This window comes from Xyrauchen texanus, chromosome 2 (genome assembly GCF_025860055.1).
Source record: "Xyrauchen texanus isolate HMW12.3.18 chromosome 2, RBS_HiC_50CHRs, whole genome shotgun sequence".
In the NCBI taxonomy this organism is placed as follows: Eukaryota; Metazoa; Chordata; class Actinopteri; order Cypriniformes; family Catostomidae; genus Xyrauchen; species Xyrauchen texanus.
Window position 1 is genome coordinate 58,690,897 of NC_068277.1, and position 18,904 is coordinate 58,709,800.

At 39.4% G+C, this 18,904-nt stretch overlaps 1 protein-coding gene across 9 annotated transcripts in view; it reads left to right on the top strand.

The window, feature by feature from the left end:
- The window catches only part of LOC127658208 (H(+)/Cl(-) exchange transporter 3), a 51,146-nt gene extending 37,645 nt beyond the window's left edge, over positions 1–13,501 (top strand). For 5 of the 9 annotated variants that reach the window (XM_052147417.1, XM_052147377.1, XM_052147427.1 and 2 more), the window contains 8 exons: positions 86–166; positions 721–973; positions 2,732–3,024; positions 4,202–4,388; positions 4,487–4,885; positions 5,448–5,664; positions 7,277–7,352; positions 11,078–13,501. In XM_052147417.1, the coding sequence (XP_052003377.1) occupies positions 86–166; positions 721–973; positions 2,732–3,024; positions 4,202–4,388; positions 4,487–4,885; positions 5,448–5,664; positions 7,277–7,352; positions 11,078–11,239 (1,668 nt within the window). In that variant the 3' untranslated portion in view covers positions 11,240–13,501. Of the gene's footprint in view, positions 1–85; positions 167–720; positions 974–2,731; positions 3,025–4,201; positions 4,389–4,486; positions 4,886–5,447; positions 5,665–7,276; positions 7,353–8,479; positions 8,530–11,077 lie in introns of all 9 variants that reach the window. The other 4 variants (XM_052147399.1, XM_052147408.1, XM_052147391.1 and 1 more) reach the window with 4 other exon arrangements.
- Positions 13,502–18,904: the final 5,403 nt, after the last annotated feature.

The window sequence follows — 18,904 nt, forward strand, 5'->3', positions numbered from 1 at the left end:
TATGTAAACTTCTGACTTCAACTGTAAATGTGTGGAAATTGAGAAATTATTATTTTGATTTGTACCCATGTCTCTCTTGTCTCAGGTTTTGTCTGCGGCGTCAGCTGCGGGGGTGTCTGTTGCTTTTGGAGCTCCTATTGGAGGAGTCCTCTTCAGTCTGGAGGAGGTGAGTTTCACTCTTTCAAGAGAAGAGAGATGAGTTGTACTTGTGTGTTTTTCTGTAGAATACAAATGAACGGTCCTACAGTGGCAAAGCTTAGCTCATGAATATTAATTTGGTCAATCAGGTAAGCCTATTTATCCAACATCATGTTGCGTAATTAAAAGTTGTGTAAAGCATTCCATTCTGTCTAAACAATTATAGCGGTTACCTATAAAATCAAATTAACATGAAGTAGCTGTAAATGATGCAGATATCATAAAAAAGCTTGAATACATGAATAGTTGAATAGAATATTTATAAATATATTAAATGTTAGATATCAAAACATAACCGAGGAATACACTACAAGGGCATATTTTCCACTTACCTTTTAAACATGTGGGGCATTTTTGTCACTTTCTGTTGTATATTTGCTCCAACATACCACTAACCTAACCCTTTATTTCTTACCCTGAACCTGACCTACATCTACCATAATATCATATAATTTGTTAAATGTGGTTGCTAGGATGGTCAAGTCAAAAGAGCTCACTACCAAGTCTATGTCTCTCTCTCAGGTCAGTTACTACTTCCCTCTGAAGACCCTTTGGCGTTCGTTCTTTGCTGCTCTGGTAGCAGCATTTGTGCTGCGCTCCATAAACCCGTTCGGGAACAGTCGGCTGGTGCTGTTCTATGTGGAGTATCACACGCCCTGGTACCTGTTCGAGCTCTTTCCCTTCATCCTGCTGGGGGTTTTCGGTGGCCTGTGGGGGGCCTTCTTCATCCGGGCCAACATCGCATGGTGTCGTCGCCGTAAATCTACACGCTTCGGTAAATACTTGACTGGCTTTCAACTTGAACAGTTGAATTGACCAAATTTTTTTGCTGTCCATAGAGGTCTGTAGTGAAATTATCCATTATTAGTTTCAGAACCCAACATTCCTTTCCCAGTCAGAAAAGGGCATTTACTCAAACCAAACTGCAAGTGATTAGTTATTAATTTTCACAACTTTGTGACTTTAGATGAATAAATGCATGAACTTACACTGATGAGCCAAAACATTATGACCACTCACAGGTGAAGCGAATAACGTTGATCATCACCTAACAAGGCCATGTGTCACAGTCTGGGTACATTAGATGGTAAGCGAACATTCTGTTCTTATAGTCAATGTCTTTAATGCAGAAGAAATGGGCAGGGGTAAAGACCAGAGCGACTTTGACAAGGGCCAAACTGGACCTTGGAGCAGTGAAAGAAGGTCACCTGGTCCGATGAGTCCCGTTTCCTTTTACGTGCGCCATTTACCTGGGGAAGTGATTGCAACTGGATGCTCTGTGGGAAGCCGACAAGACAGTGGAGGGAGTGTGATGCTCTGGGCAATATTCTGCTGGTAAAACCTGGGTCCGGCAATTCATGTGGACATCAATTTGACACATGACACCTACCTAAACATCATTGCAGACCAGGTACACCCCTTCATGGCAATGGTATTCCCTGATAGCAGTGGCCTTTCAGCAAGATAATGCATCCTGCCACACTGCACACATTTTTTGGGAATGGTTTGAGGAACATGATGAAGAGCTAAAGGTGTTGGCCTCCAAATTCGCCCGATCTCAATCCGACTGAGCATCTGTAGGGCATGCTGGACCAGCATGTCCGATCCACGGCAGCTCCACTTCACAACTTGAAGGATCTGCTGGTAATGTCTACTGTAGGTGCCAGATACCATTGGACACCTTCAGAGATCTCGTAGAGTCCACGACTCAGCGGGTCGGCATTGTTATGGCGGCACGCAGAGGACCAACATCATATTAGGCAGGTGATCATAATATGTTTGCTCATCAGTGTAAGACAGTCTTTGATTACACACCAGTGGTTTTTCAATCAGAAACTTGGCCCACACAGTCATGGTGAGGTTAAAATGACAAGAAAAGATACAGCATATACACAGTGTAGTACTGTTATTCCTAAACTTGTAAGACTACAATATGACTTGCATTACTACATTGAATACCACATAGTAACATTTTGTAGCTTAAAATTGGACCTCAGGGGGTAAAAAAGAATAATATAAAATGTATGATATAGTGATAAACCGATATATCGACCAGGCAGATTAATCGGCTAATATTTGACCATTTTGCGATTATCGGAATAGTCCAATAACAGTTTTTACTTGGCCGATTAACAGACGTGTTAACTTTCCCTTATGTCTACGAATAGATCTGTCAATGGATGGTAAACACTTCTTGTTTTCAAAGTTTTTTATTTGAAAGTTTATGCAAATTTTGGTAAATACTGCATAAGTAAAAATAAGTATTTGTTTCGCTTTGTAAATTTTGTGAACATCAGATTTGCTGTAAAATGGTATTGTTTATCTGCATTTTATATCGTCAATCAGCCATCCTGCTCTATAGATATCTGTATCGGCCATTGAAAAAAAAAAACAATATCGGTCGACCACTAGTATGATTAGACCTCTTTAAGAATTATTATTACTATTAAATAATGATGTTTATTTCAATGCAATATCATAATACATATGGTATCATGAGTTGAATAATGCAAACATTTCTGTCTTATGCCAGGTAAGTACCCGGTGTTGGAGGTGATCACAGTGGCGGCCATAACAGCCATCATAGCATTCCCGAACCCATACACACGTCAGAATACCAGTGAACTGATTAAAGAGCTGTTTACCGACTGCGGACCGCTGGAGTCATCGCAGCTCTGCCAGTACCGCAGTCAGATGAACGGTAGTCAGGCGTACCCTCAGGGCTCGGACGCCGCCGCCATGCCGGGCGTGTACTCTGCAATGTGGCAGCTAAGCCTGGCACTCATCTTCAAAATCATCATGACTATCTTTACCTTTGGTGTGAAGGTGAGCATCCAATAATTTCTGAAAGGGTTGCTGTTACTTGCACTGATGTATCGGCTGCCAATATTTATCAGCCAATTAATGACCAAATTAAGACCATCGGCATATAGATCAAATAAGCATGAAAACGCAGATATGAAAAACCAATGTTTTATAATTATACTTTTTCAAAACTCTGAATTAAAATGCACTGTCCATTTGATAACGATACTAATAGCCACAGTATGTAGAAGGGTTGGCACTCCTAAGAGTGTCATATTTCATTTTTATTCTTTCTCGTTCTCACGTTAATGTGGAAAGAAATGGATGACAATTGTGAAAGCGGTACTTGCCAATAGGCAACGTGATGAGGGGAAACCATCCAAAACGCTATGAAACCAGCAGACTTTGAATTCTGAGACATTGGTATGATATCCATTGATATTAAATTAAGACTGAAATTGCAATATGGCCTTGTGCGATTACTTAACCCTTAAAGGTTGCAATTAAAACTGCAAAAACGGATGTGAAAAAATATTTTAGAAGTACAAAATAAACTTCTTTTTATCTTGTATTTACCTTCACTGTGGTTCAATGGACATACCTTTTGTACTTCTTTGTACTTGAAGCATTCCTGAGTAAAACAGTAGTCTGATGACAAAATGAGGTAAGTGTCAAAATATCGGAATCGTTATCATCCAATTGGTTTTTGCTAAAATCGGTATTGGTATCAGCTAAAAAGTTTCACACCAGTGCATACCTAGCTGCTAGTAATAATATTTCCCATGCTGTGCCAATACCAGTAAAACCTGATGACTCTTGATTCCATTTTCAATAAGGATGCTCTGATTGATCAGCCACCGATCAGTATCGGTCAGTATTCACTTCCTATGACTCAATTGGTGGTCTCATAATTTGGACAGTCAAATAAACTGATCACCCAAGTCGCAAAAGACGCCCGGCTCCTTAAAAACTTCAGCATCACTGTTGTGTTATCACAGGCATATGGGGAAAACTGGCTGAATGTTGGAAGGCAACAAAACTGATTTGGCATATAAGAGCGATGCAGTGAGATGGGTGACGAATATGAATTTTGTCACCCACAAGCCAAATTGAGTCAATATTACTGATGCTTTGAATAGATAAAAATCTGATACAATGGTGACATTTTAATGTGGTTTTATTTGTAATTTTTTTCCAGGTACCATCAGGTCTGTTCATTCCCAGTATGGCCATCGGTGCGATCGCTGGGCGGATCGTGGGCATCGCTGTAGAACAGCTGGCGTATTATCACCACGACTGGTTCCTGTTCCGAGAGTGGTGTGAGGTGGGCGCTGACTGCATCACACCTGGACTTTACGCCATGGTGGGTGCTGCAGCCTGCCTGGGTAAGTTTACATCCATGCATTGTCCTTTCTTTGCATCTGTTTAGCTGCCGCTTTGCTTTTGCCAGTGAACTAATTCATAATGCCTGCATTCTCTGTAGGTGGTGTGACCCGTATGACGGTGTCTCTAGTGGTCATCGTGTTTGAACTGACTGGTGGGTTGGAATACATTGTTCCTCTAATGGCGGCCGTGATGACCAGTAAATGGGTGGGCGATGCATTTGGTCGAGAGGGAATCTATGAGGCCCATATTCGTCTGAACGGATACCCCTTCCTTGACGCTAAAGAAGAGTTCACGCACACCACACTGGCACGGGAGGTTATGCGTCCACGTCGCAACGATTCACCGTTGGCCGTGCTCACGCAGGACGATATGACACTCGCAGAGCTGCAGGCCATAATCTCAGAAACAAGTTACAATGGCTTCCCCGTCATTGTCTCCAAAGAGTCACAAAGGCTGGTGGGCTTTGCACTGCGTAGGGATATTACAATTGCTATAGGTAACAAAAAGACTTGCATGTAAAATACAAACTATTTCAGTCTACACCAGTGGTTCTCAACTGGTTTTGTTTCAGGACCCAGAATTTAGATTGAAAATCAAGTGGCGACCCACCATAGTAAAAACGTAACCTGTATTTAATGTATCCTAGGATATCCTTTTATCTTGCATAGTTTTGTTCATGGTTTTTAAGCGCAAGGACATGCATCAAGAGACAGGTCTAATAAACTATTTAATGTGTTCCGTATGGTAGGCTCACGAACAGAGATGTTAACCAGTTCCAATGATTCCTCAAAGTCTTCAACTGTCACTATAGGGTTCTTTTTTACCTCATTGTGCATTCTACAGTGTGCCTTTTAAGTCATCTTGGCTGGACGGCCACATGTAGGGAGAGTAGCCACAGTACTAAATCCCATCCATTTATAGACAATTTGTCTAGCTGTGGATAGATGAATATCTATGCTCTTAGAGATAACTTTGTAACCCTTTCCAGCTTTATGCAAAGCAACAATTCTTGATCGTAGGTCTTCTTTTTTCTCTCACTTTCATTTTGCCTACTTCAGAAAATGCCCGGCGTAAGCAGGAGGGAATAATGCTGAACTCGCGGGTCTATTTTACACAGCATGCCCCAACCCTCCCCGCAGACAGCCCGCGACCGATGAAACTCCGCAGCATCCTGGACATGAGCCCCTTTACCGTCACAGACCACACGCCCATGGAGATTGTGGTAGACATTTTTCGCAAGCTTGGCCTGCGCCAGTGCCTTGTGACGCACAACGGGTGAGTGTCCGCTGAGATGCGGGCGCAAATAAGAGGAACAATGCATGATAAATTCTCTCTCCCTCTTCACAGTGTTCTGTGAGAAATGGATTTCAACTAACATATACCCCATCAGCAGACACACATACATACATGCATACATCTGCTGATGGGATTCAGTTTGTGGTGTCATGCGTCTGAGATTCACATACTGTAGCGCGTGCTTCACAGCTGATTCTCTTCTGCTAAACTACTGCACACACACGCACAAAGAGCAAACTTGGATCGTTGGTGCAGCTTTCACAGTATCCGTTTGTAAAAAAAGATTTAACAACTTGATCTAATTGAAAATTCAGGTAATAACTGCATTATTTCACACAGCCCTTCTTCCTCCAATACTGTAAAAGTCATCTAGCTTCTCATGCAAAATATGATTAGGCTTGCAAGTAAAGGAATATTTAATCCATAAAAATGAACTCAATTGTAAAATGGATCGCTGTGGACTGTTGGCCAGTGATAGGCTTATGTTCAATGATATAGAAATAAACCGAACAATATTTTGAAAGCCACGTCCACACTAATACGTTTTTGATTTGGCCTTCTGTCCACAGACTGTGTTTTTGACAGCGAAAATAGAGCTTTTTGAAAATGCTCTCCCAAGTGGATGAATTAGAGACGTAGTCTTCGCGTTCTAGTGTGGACAGGGAAAATGGAGATATTTGAAAACAATTACACATTTGTTGTCGTGTGACGCCGTCATGTGATCCATTCAACCCTAAACAATCGAGATGGCGGCCATATTGTAGCAGTGTTGTGCCTGCTGTTCACATTGATAGTGTTCTTAAAGATATGTTACTTTGTACAACCTTCAAGCCATGTTTACTCGGAATTGCTGTCCGGTGATAGAACATGAGGACAATTGCAATTGCGTTTCAGACCGTACATGGAACGCCGATTTTTCACATGTGCTGTAAGGGGATTTAAGAGTTTTTAAATGTTTCAATATGGACAAGCAACTTTTGGAAAATGCTTGAAAAAAGCTCTGTGGACGAAAACGCCGTTTTCAAATGTATCCAGATTAGTGTGGACCTAGCCTAAAGCTAATCGTCTAGGACGTCAAACGCGAGTCACACGAGAACCAGTGATGTTTGATGTCACTGATGTCAAACTTGCCACACATTTAAATGCACACAAACATTATTTGGAAAACATTGACATTCTTCCTTTTTTATCTCCTTTTGTGTTCCACGGACGAAAGAATCTAATATGTGTTTAGATCTGCATAAGATTAGTAAATGATGCCAGAATGTACTTTTCTATTTGAGTGAACTTTTGGTGATTTTTAACAATAGTGTTCGAGTCTAGAACTTAAACTTGCTCTTATTAGATTTATTCATATAATTTGTATTTCATTGAACAAATTGGCGGCTAAAGTTTATAGTTTAATTTTGTTCAGTTAATTCCAACTCTAAGCACCTGATTATTTTTCTAATCTTACATTCTCGTAAATTTCTGTTCAAATTGCTTCTGTTGTCGTGTTAATCTCATGTTGTTTTTCATTTCTATTTGTTTGCATTTGAGTTGTTGTGTAATTTTTGTTGCTAAGTGATGGTCGTCACGGTGTGTGTTGCAGGATTGTATTGGGCATCATCACAAAGAAGAATATTTTAGAACATCTGGAAGAGCTCAAGCAGCACGTGGAGCCTTTGGTGATTAGCCCTGCCCATGCCCCTCCCACTCTTCCTGTTAGACTCCGCCTCTTAGGAGGGACGCACGGAACTTGAGTGAAAAAAGACAGTTCTGGACGGTTCCCTTAAAATCCAAAATTCTCAATTTAAGCTAGTTGTAGATTATGATTCTAGATATACTGACTAATGGTATTATAATTAGACAAATTTATTATCATTTTCTATTCACTTTCACTGATGTCTAAAAGAGAGTTTTTATACCTCGTAAAGTCAGAAATTGTCCAACAATCCGCTTTGATCTCACTTTAAAATTAAATGTACAACTTATCGTGCAACAAGTCGAACAGCATTCCATTTAAGATTGGGGAAGTGTCCTACTTGCAGGGTCCAATATTAAAACTTACCAAGTGCTCAAAAACTGATGGTAAAAATGGCCACCAAATTTTTTTTAGGAATTTTAATAATGCGTCATTTAAAAAAAGCAATGTAAGAATGATGATTTGGCCCTTGTTGAAGTCACTTGTGTCTATTGTGTCAAATAGATTCAAGCTGTCCATTTAAAATATAGATTTCAGGTATTCAAAACCTGTTTTACTTCTGTTATATCTTGTATTTTCGATTGAAAGAGGATAGTCAACGAATCTTGCACAACAAGACCAAGATTGAGTATTAAGAAGATTTAGAAGAAAATTTACCATCAAGTAGCCAAACTTGTTTTATTATTATTGTCCTCACTCATTATTATTGTCCTCACTCAATTAAACCTGTCTTAGTGTTTCACAGACTAACGCCATTATCTGTGTGAAAGAAACACTGAATTACATTTTGGACCCTGCCAACAGGACTTCAGAAATACTTGATTCTTCTGCAGACATGTTTTTGAAAGGTCTGCTTTCACTCAGATTGTTGCTTCTGTCCTCGGCCGTCCCTGCAGAGTAGTGTAGTGTGTCACACAGCCGTGGTGTCTTTTAAACGCACTTACGTAGCCCTCCCTTTCAGTTCTGCATTGTGCACGTGTACTCACAAAGCACATCTAATACACATGCCGTGATGTCCTTCATCTAAATTTTATTTATTTGTTTGTGTTCCTTTTTGTTTATTGCTAAATTCCTCTTCGGGGCTCCTGGTCTGCGTCCGCTGGGCTACAGATCGATGACATCTGACCCCTCGCGCAGCTCTGCCCCTAAACGTTTGGCGAGTAACTGTCGTGTGGAGCAGAATATTTTCTCATTCACCTACATCTATTTATTCATCTCTGTAGTCATATAAGCTATTATAGGATGCTGTTAATTTTGATTTGGTGTGGCTCTAGAATTCTAGCACTTTCTGTACAATGTAGTCAGCTGTACCCATCCCCCAAACCAACAATCCTTACCCGTCTCAGATCACAACCTGTCCTCTTTCAGTTGTCTGATGTTTGACCCTTTTTCTTTATTCCTGTCCACAAACATTTTGCAGACATTTCACAAACATTTCACAAAGGTTTGACAATCATTTCACAAGCGTTTCATGCCTCTAGCTCTGTTTGGATGGACTTGCACATTTCCAGCTCTTGTCAAATCGTCTCATCTTGCCTACTTGACACGAACTCAAGAGCATATTTAATGTTGAACGGTTGGTTGTAAAACACCAACATTTGAGTCCTCAGTCAAGAAAAATATTATGACATACAGTGTTGGGGATTATGCAGTGCAAAACCTTTCCGTTGAGTAATCAGATCACCTTTTGGAAGTAACAAGTAATGCAGAATAATAATTACAGAGTTAGTTAATCAAATGAGCAGCACACGTTACTTTTCTATAAATATATAATAAAGGAAAACCATTTAAGGCATTTGTGTTACCTTAAGCATTGTTAATTTATTGGGTGTAATCGGTGTAAGATCGTGCATGGAAATTCACTCAATGTAGTATCTAAGGAAATGTAAACAGTGCATGTGATATTAGCTTGCTTTTCAACTAACGGGCCAATACGAGCTAGGGCTATCAACTGGTCAGCCAGCACCAATAGCCTTAGACCTCGAGCCGCAAGACCAAAATCGATCTGCGTTCCCACTATCAGGCCAAAAAGCCTGCAGCATTGCCCTAAATCCCGACTTTAACCCGCCGCCCTGGTGCCAATGTCACACACCCCACCCATTTCGCAAGCAAGAGGGAAGCTAAAACTGGTATCATGTCATCTAGAATACAAGTTTAAATAGTTTGTAAACTTTAGCTAGCGAGATAATTTGCCATTGGCAACTTACTGAGTGTAACTGAGTGTCCAGAGTGGTCTCTTCACTAACAACCATGGAAATTTCTTTCTTTGGGCACCACTTTGTCCATTTTTCCCGAACCTCTGTTGTTGTCCACTAAATACACAACCTGCCAAGTTTGATGAAAGTCCGCCTTAGACATTGACCCCACCTCAATCCCAGGTTGGCCTTGTTTGGCCCAAGGGTAATCCCGAGAAAGCCAGAGGCTGCGCAATGAAGCGCTGGATGTTACGGTGGGAACGCAACTGGTCCTGGCACGCACTAACACGCCCTCATTTGGCCTGATAGTGGAAACACGGCTATTGAGCCTACACTGCAAATTAGGCAGTTTTCGTTTGAAAGCGCATTCATTCCGCTACGTTTTGGCCTTCCGTCCAAACTGAGAAGGCATTTTTGACAGCGAAAACCTAAGTTGCCAAAAACGCTCTCCCAAGATGATGTATTTTGCGTTGTAGTGTGGACAGGGAAAATGGAGATATTCGAAAACTATGATTCATTTGATCTCATGTGATAGCCATGTGATACATTCAACCCAAAACAATCAAGATGGTGGCCCACGTTGTAGCGCCATTGTTGTGCCTGACTGTGATAGTGTTGTTAAAGATAAATGTTAATTTCGTACAACCTACACATTGCATTCCTTCAAATGCGACGGGCAGTTTACTTGAAATTGCTGTCCGGCAGAGGAACGCAAGGAAAACTGAGTTTCAGACCATACATGGAAATGACACAAGGCCACGCTTCTTACTTTTTTTTATTTTTATGCTCAGTTAGTGGATTTAAGTGTTTTCAGATATTTCAATGTTCAAGAGCAACTTTTGGAAAACGTTTAAAGGCGGAAGTGTTGACAGAGCATTTTGAAAACGCTGTTTTCAAATTTATCCCAAAAAATGTGGACAAGACAAAGTAACAAACACAATTTTTTTAGTAATGCATTAATGTCACTCGTTACTTTTAAAGGTAACATTCCCCAACACCGTAAACAAATTATACATCCACAATGTGCAATGTCTGCGTGTTTTTAAATATGCTCTTGAATTTGTGTTGGGAAATAACTGTTTGCTTTCTTGTTCACCAATGCAAGAGTGTGTGGGCAAGATGAAGGCGCTCACTCACTCCGTTTTATTTCTGTTTGCAACACTTGCTTCTCACTGTATAGGTGCTGTCGGCTCATAGAAATAATGTAGTGTTTCCTACTCTGAGTAACATGGCACAAGCTTCCACACTCTCTGCCCTTCTTTAAACCAGAGACTGTCATCTTTCTGTTGCCAAGCCTGCAGCAAAGATTTTATTGATTCAAACAAAATGCCAGTTATCAGAATAATTTGCGAGTTTGATGAAGTTGATCTCAGAAAAAACATTTTATTGATTTCAGCAGGACTTCGCTGCAAAACTTGGCAACAATACAATGACAATTCTCACCACATCTGACATAAATACTGTAGTAATTTGAATTCTTTGTCTCTCTCTTTTCACCCCTCATTTTTTGTAGGCGCCTCCTTGGTGTTATTACAAAAAAAGATATCCTCCGTCATATGGCCCAGATGGCAAACCAAGACCCCGAGTCCATAATGTTCAATTAGCACCCTCTTCCTGCAATGAGGTAGAAGAGAGTGAAGAGGAGGTCTGTTTACTGGACAATTCATCCCTCTGACCACAAGCCCTTTTGGTACCCTAAACCGCCCCTAAACACTAAGCCAAATGGGACCCCACCCTGGTCGCATCTTCTGGGTACATGCACAAGATTCCAGAAGGAGACTTTCGAGGAACAGCCTTTTCAGTTTGGTCTTGGACGCCTAGCCTGAAGCGACTTTTGCCACATGCTAACTTTCTAAAGCTAACTCTCACACACGCATGAATACACCCCCCTTATTTGACCACTTTTTGCCTCCTGCCTGATAAATATTGTCTTAAAGAGGTGAAAGGTCAAGATGAACCGCTCAAATGTGAGGAGGGACCTTCACTACAGAGGGTGGACCGCCTTGACCCCTTCCACTGTCACTGCACCGTCACATCCAGAAACTGATTCTATAACATTGTTTACCTGTGTTGTGTGTTTTGTGAGGGAGCAAGGTGGTTTTGTAAATGGACCTCAACATTCCAGTCGGTATATAGTACTTTGTGAGTCTTAATAAAAGCTCAAAAAGTATTTAAAATAACAAGATGTTCAAATGTTAAATTAGGTTTTATACTACCAAGGAAAAGGATGTTGGGGGAGAACAGTGTGAAAATGGTCTTCATTAGTTGTCTTCAACCGCCATGGGATTGTAGGTAAAAAGCCAACAGAGTCTCTTTGACGGACTAAAGCAGGAATAAAATGCACAAAAAGAAAAGCTGCTTTTCTTTTACAGTTGCTACACAGGCTATTATATTTCGATGTATTGTAATTTACAACAAAAAAAATATGACAACCAATTTACTTTTAGTTGGCAAACAAACGTAAATGTCGGAATTGGTGAGATTGTTGACTCCAGTACAGTTAGAAACACCCTTCTCTGTATGCTAACACTTTATAATAGTTTTGTTTTTCTTTCTGCTACTTTAAGTGTCCTGTGTGATGTCACAACTTTTTACTGTTAATCATCATCTGGCTAATCAAACATTTAAAAGACACAAAGTTAATCAGTAACATCCCAAGTTGGTTATTTGGATTTAAATCAATCTAAGTACAGCTTAATATTAAACTACATGTAAACCAACTCAATCCAAACGACATTATGGGGCAACGATTGAGACTTGCTAGGCACAGTTGAAGCGTTTCTGGATGACAAGGAAATGTGACCTTGGAAGATTATAGGAATGGATGTTCGTGGACCGTTGTACAGGTACAGGCCATATTTAATAAGCCGTGCATGAAAACGAGGCTGTGGGGGATACAAGTATAGTCGATTCAATGACCTGTACTGTTGTGTTAATATCAACCAATGTCATAGATTGTGAAAATTAGACGGCCTATTGAATGAACTACAGATGTATCCTTCATGGTCTCATTTTCATAAAATGTGCCATCTATCCTGACAAAGTTTGTTGGGGGGGATACATGCCACATTTTTACACAAATTTGACACCTGTGGTAACTTCCTAAAAGCATTTTCTGACCTACCAGCATCTCTACGTTTAGTTTTCCTGGGCAATATTGATTTGCACATGAGCATGGTGCTGTTGTTTTTTCTAAAACAAGGGCGAAGTGTCGTCTTTTAACAGATCTGTGAAGTTCTGTCCTTTTGCTTTTGTTTCAGTGGTGACTGGCATAACAAAGTTCCTCGCTGATTTATGGCAAACAAGCAGGTGTTGGCAGGGCCTCTGTGTTCTCATTAGCAGTTGATGTTCCTCTGTTAATTAATGAAGAAAATCTTGTTAAATATTGATCTTTTTTTATTTATACTAGTGCTAGAGTTGTACAATATGGAGAATTTTATGTATGTTTGATTGTACATTAAAAACAATTATGTAAAGATTAAATAGTTTTAAGTGTATATATCTTGTGTTTTCACTGTATTGCTTTTTCACAGTGTTTACCGTTAGGATGACAATTAGTGGAGACTTAAAGGAATAACCAAAATTGATAATTCACTCATCATTTACAGTACATATGTCGTCTCAAAAGACCACGTGCATCCACGCACAACTCACCATGTGCCCCACTGAGAACGAACTACATTATAGCCACCACCAGGAGGTTAACCCAACTTGACTCTACCCACCCTAGCAACCGGGCCAATTGGTTGCTTAGGAAGCCTGACTGGAGTCACTCGACACCCTAGATTTGGACTTGCTACTCCAGGTGTGGTAGTCAGTGTCTTTACTCGCTGAGCTAGCCAGGCCCCCTATCTTTTAATTTCTTGAAGATATTCAAACGTACAGTGTTATTATGAAAGATTAATGACATTAAATAAAAATATAAAGGAGAGTATTTTAAACCTACTATTAAAAACTAATATTGAAAAGATTGTTTCACTTTCATGGTCATTATGGATGAAAGACATTACAACCTTCACTTCACTTTCATCCCTTATAAAGAGAAAATAAGGCTTTGACATCATACAGTTGAAGTCTGAAGTTTACATACACCTTAGCCAAATACATTTAAACAATTTTCACAATTCCTGACATTTAATCATAGAAAACATTGTGTCTTAGGTCAGTTAGGATCACTATTTTAAGAATGTAAAATGTCAGAATAATAATAAAATGATTTCTTTCTATCATTACATTCCCAGTGGGAGAAGTTTATATACACTTTTATTGTATTTGCTGTATTTTGTAGCATAGCCTTTAAAATGTTTAACTTGAGTGGAATGTTTCGGGTAGCCTTCCACAAGCTTCTCACAATAAGTTGCTGGAATTTTGGCCCATTCCTCCAGACAGAACTAGTGTGACCAAGTCAGGTTTGTAGGCCTCCTTGATCGTACACACTTTTTCAATTCTGCCCAAAATTTTCAATCGGATTGAGGTCAGGGCTTTGTGATGGCCACTCCAATACCTTGACTTTGTTGTCCTTAAACCATTTTGCCACAACTTTGGTGGTATGCATAGGATCATTGACCATTTGGAAGACACATTCGCAATGTGAAGCTTTAACTTAATGGCTGATGTCTTGAGATTTTGCTTCAATATATCCACATAATTTTCCTTCCTCATAATGCCATCTATTTTGTGATGCCGCCACCCCCATGGTTCAAGGCTAGGATGGTGTTCTTCGGCTTGCAAGCCTCACCCTTTTCCCTTCAAACATAACGACGGTCATTATGGCCAAACAGTTACATTTTTGTTTCCTAAGATCAGAGGACATTTCCCCAAAAAGTAAGATCTTTGTCCCCATGAGCACTTGCTGTACTTGCACAGACTGTGCACTTGCACAGACTGTAGTCTGACATTTTATGGCAGTTTTGGAGCAGTAGCTTCTTCCTTTCTGAGCAGCCTTTCAGGTTATGTCAATATAGGACTTGTTTTACTGTGGATATAGATACTTGTCTACCCATTTCCTCCAGTAACTTCACAAGGTCCTTTGCTGTTGTTCTGGGATTGATTTGCACATTTTGCACTAAACTGTATACATCTCTAGGAGACAGAATGCATCTCCTTCCTGAGAGGTCTGATGGTTGCATGGTGTTTATACTTGCGTGCTATTGTTTGTACAGATGAACGTGGTACCTTCAAGCATTTGGAAATTGCTCCCAAGGATGAATTGGAGGTCTTTTGATATTCCCATGATGTCAAGCAAATAGACACTGAATTTGAAGGTTGGCCTTAAATGAGCCTTACATCCACAGGTTCACCTCCAATTGACTCCAATTAGCCAATCAGAAGCTAATTGCCTAAAGGCTTGACATCATTTTCTGGAATTTATTTCGACCACAGTCACATGCATTGAATGGACCTAAAGAGGTATATTTTTCTAAAAATGTTCATTTGTATTCTGCATAAGAAAGGAAGTTATATGACTTTGAGGTGACATAAGGGTGAGTAAATGGTGAGAGAACTTTCATTATGGGGTGAACTATTCCTTTAAGGTACACGTGTTAAAAAAACGCAAACTACCAGATGAATGAAAGAAAAATAACTATACATTCCAAGGGTACAAATATGAAACCCCTTAGTTGCATCTTCATGAAAAGTGTAAACTGACATTGACTCACCCAGTGGCAGGAGTTTAAGATGGGACTTGTTTCTTCAACTTAATTCCGTTTGGTGAACATAGTGGCAATTCATAATATAATTAATTGTATATAGTAACCATATATAAATATGACAAGATAAACAGTTATGTGGTAATGGTTTTATTAAAGCAATATGGTACACAAGGCAGTGCTATTTTGTGAAAATTGACACAAAGCAGGGTGCCTGCGATCCCATTTGCCATGACTATTCACAATATCGCATCTCCTCAAGTGCTATAAAACAGTTACAAACAGTTATAAAATATTGCGAACACGTCCAATAAATTGTTTAAGTAAAGTCATTAATCCCAAAATTATTACATCAGACTACATTAAACGGAAGACCAACTGTAGGCTCCTTGTAGGCTTCCCTCGGAAGAAGGGCTCTGGTCATACCTACGACTCCCTTCTCCAGAGCCTTTCAATCAAGGTGAGCCTTCAAGGTTATCAAAGCAATGCATAACACGGCATCCAATATTGACATTCCTTGGAAGGTACACTAGCGAGGAGACAAGATGGCGTTCCTTTTGAATGGAGGAGATGCTTCAGTGTGCTCAACAAATGACTTTTGTGAGGAAACAGCTCATCATTTAATGAATTGACCACCTGTCCGCTAATCTTCAACATGTTTTACACTAAACAATCCTTTTGGAGTGAACTGTGTGTGGAGTTTACTATGCTAAAATGTATGTTTTCTAAGAGAAGACACAGATGAGTTTGCGACATGTATGGAATCCTCAAAGGTGTCGTAACGCTAGTTGACTGTTAAGCTCTCTCCTTTGGTGCAAAAATTTTTATAAAAAATGCAGTCTTCAATAGAATTTTTATAAAATCCTTCGTAAAAGAGTTGTAAGTAATGAACCAAACCAACAAGCTCAGAGGAGTATCATAAAATCCCAAACTTTGTTTTGAGGCAAAAAAGTATTTGAAAATCAGACATAGACACAAAGGTACAAGACTGTGTGCTTACCATCTTTCATGAGGGCACAAATGACAATCTCATGAAGCATTGCGAATTCAATAAACAATTATAAGAATTAAAAAAATATATATATAAAACAACTGATATTAAGTTGTTGATTATAAGTGTAGAAACAACATATTTTACATTGATTGCAAAATATTCAGATATTCAGATATTCAGATATAGGGAGGGAGACCGACTCCATTTAGTCAATCACAGCATGGCATGGGAGTGGATGATCTCTCCAAAGGCACATTTCGTGGGTTTCATTGGCAGTGGTTTTCTGATTGGTGGATCTTTCTCTGCTGTACGATGGGTAATGTAGATGTTTACCATGAATTCCGCTATTAAACAAAATTTTTAATCAAATACATATACCATCTATTACTAATTTCGTACCCTAAAGTTAGGTCTGTCTTTTTATAGATTTCATTTATCACTGAAAACCTATTAGTCTATGGGATAAATGAATGGAATTTTTATTTCCGAAATCAGAGCGTTGCAGTATTTTAAGTATATCTAATGTTATATCACCCCCTTGTGGTCTCCCAAAGTTATCACACCAGCATACATTAGGCCAACTGACCGTGAATTGGAAAGCACACAAATTAGGTGAACAAGTATTTTCTGTGATAATCAACATTACGCCATAAATGCTGTCTATAGAATTGAATTTGTATTAATTAAATATCCCTTGTTAGAATGAATATCTATGAATGCATGTTGCCTCAAAACAGTGGTGGTTGCGTTGTGGGCTAAAGCACTAAACTGTTAAGCAGAAGGTTGTCGGTTCGATCCCCACAGCCACCACCATTGTGTCCTTGAGCAAGGCACTTAAATCCAGGTTGCTCCGGGGGGACTGTCCCTTTAATAAGCGTACTGTAAGTCGCTTTGGATAAAAGTGTCTGCCATATACGTAAATGTAAATCAGTCCTGGTTTTGGTGGCAATGCCTGTTTTAACTTTATTCCCAAAAGTTTGAACAAAATCACCAAACATTTCAATTGCACACTGTTCAACAGTGTTTACTCTACATGTTCACAATTTTGTCTCATGTTTGATATAGAGCAAAGTGCCCCAAAACTCTGCTTTTGTCAAAATTCACATTTTGATTCCTGGAAGTGAGTTGTTGTGCTTGACCTACCTTTCAACATAGTTTCACGGCTTGTCTTAACCCTTTAACGTTCACCCAAGGGAATGTTGAGCTTTGCCAAACATTTGACATTTTAATGTAAGGATTTTCACGTACGGTTCATATTTCCATGAAATTACAATAAATATCCCATTAAAGGTTAGTGGTTTGCATCACTGATACTTCATTATTGACCGTTAAAAGGACACTCTTTCAGCAAATTGCTTATGTCCAGTTGAATTTTGTTCACTAGACATTGCAATAACACAAGTTGCATTTGTTTGTCTGCATATTTCTAAAACGGGAATGTATTTTCTAAAAAATAATTTTTTTCTGGTATCTCCCAACATGTACATTACTATTATTCTGACATACTGTATCACACATACTGTACATTTAAATTGTACTGCCTTCATGTAAAGGTGTCAACTCAAGGGTATCATCTCTTGTGGGTGCTGGTTTGCCAAAAAATGTTGGTGTACTAAAAAAAGTCTAAACTCTAAAATATTAAATCTATTGGAAATCAAAGGGCTCTCAAAATGTACTCTTAACCTATTGCAAATGCAGACACACACAGAGTCAATATCAAGGCCAGCTTCAATAACACAGTAGCCACATCCAGCTCAATACTTACTAATGCATTTACAGTGTTGATGTAGAAGCATTTCAGTATAAAATATTCAAACACAAATAGGAGAATATATTGTAAAACAGTTGTTTTTAACACATGCATATTTGCATACCTAACCCATTTTGTTGACAATGGCTGGCCTAAGGTTTACAGTGTTTTGTACAGTCAAATATCAAATCATATATTTTGTAAAGATTCGAGACTTTAGACTACCAAAAATGATGTGCAAGACAGCATAATAAACTGTTGCCTAATATATTCTAAAAGCATTAAGAAATTCTGAAATTCCCATTTAAACTATTAAAATACTGACTAAAGTATTCAAATTAGCAAATAATTAGAATAACTCCACCAAATAAAGGCAAAAACACAAGAAAGCATGGGTACACAGCAGAGTTTATTACACTACTCTTAAAAAAAACAGCGTTTGAAGGACCCAATGGCCATCGCTCCATCACACATACTGACAAGGAAAGTTCTTAATCACTAGTGCTTAATCTGTAGTTTTACCAGTGCAGTGGACTACTACTGCAAATTACTCTGGATTTAGAGGCAAAGAAAGCAAAAAGATCACAGACAGATGAACTATCATATTTCACTGAATCTAAGAGGTTAAGAGGTGTGCCTTGCTAGGAAGCAAACATTTAAATCTATGTCCCAAACATCTGGGACATTAGAAGAAATTAAGAGCTATTTATGTAAGCGCGCAAAGTGCGGTACTACCCGCGAAGACCGTGCGGAACGTCTTCTACAATTTCCGTGAGAGCGCTAATTCTAAGCAAAATGTTTGTCCTGCACAAGTGGGTGTGAGTGGGAGTTTTTGCGCTATCTGTGGGTGTATGTGCCCAGTAATAAAGTGGCGCAATTTGCTATTTTCCTGAGAAATAGGTCTGTGACGAGGAGGGGGGCATGGCCGGGCCGAGAGGATTCATG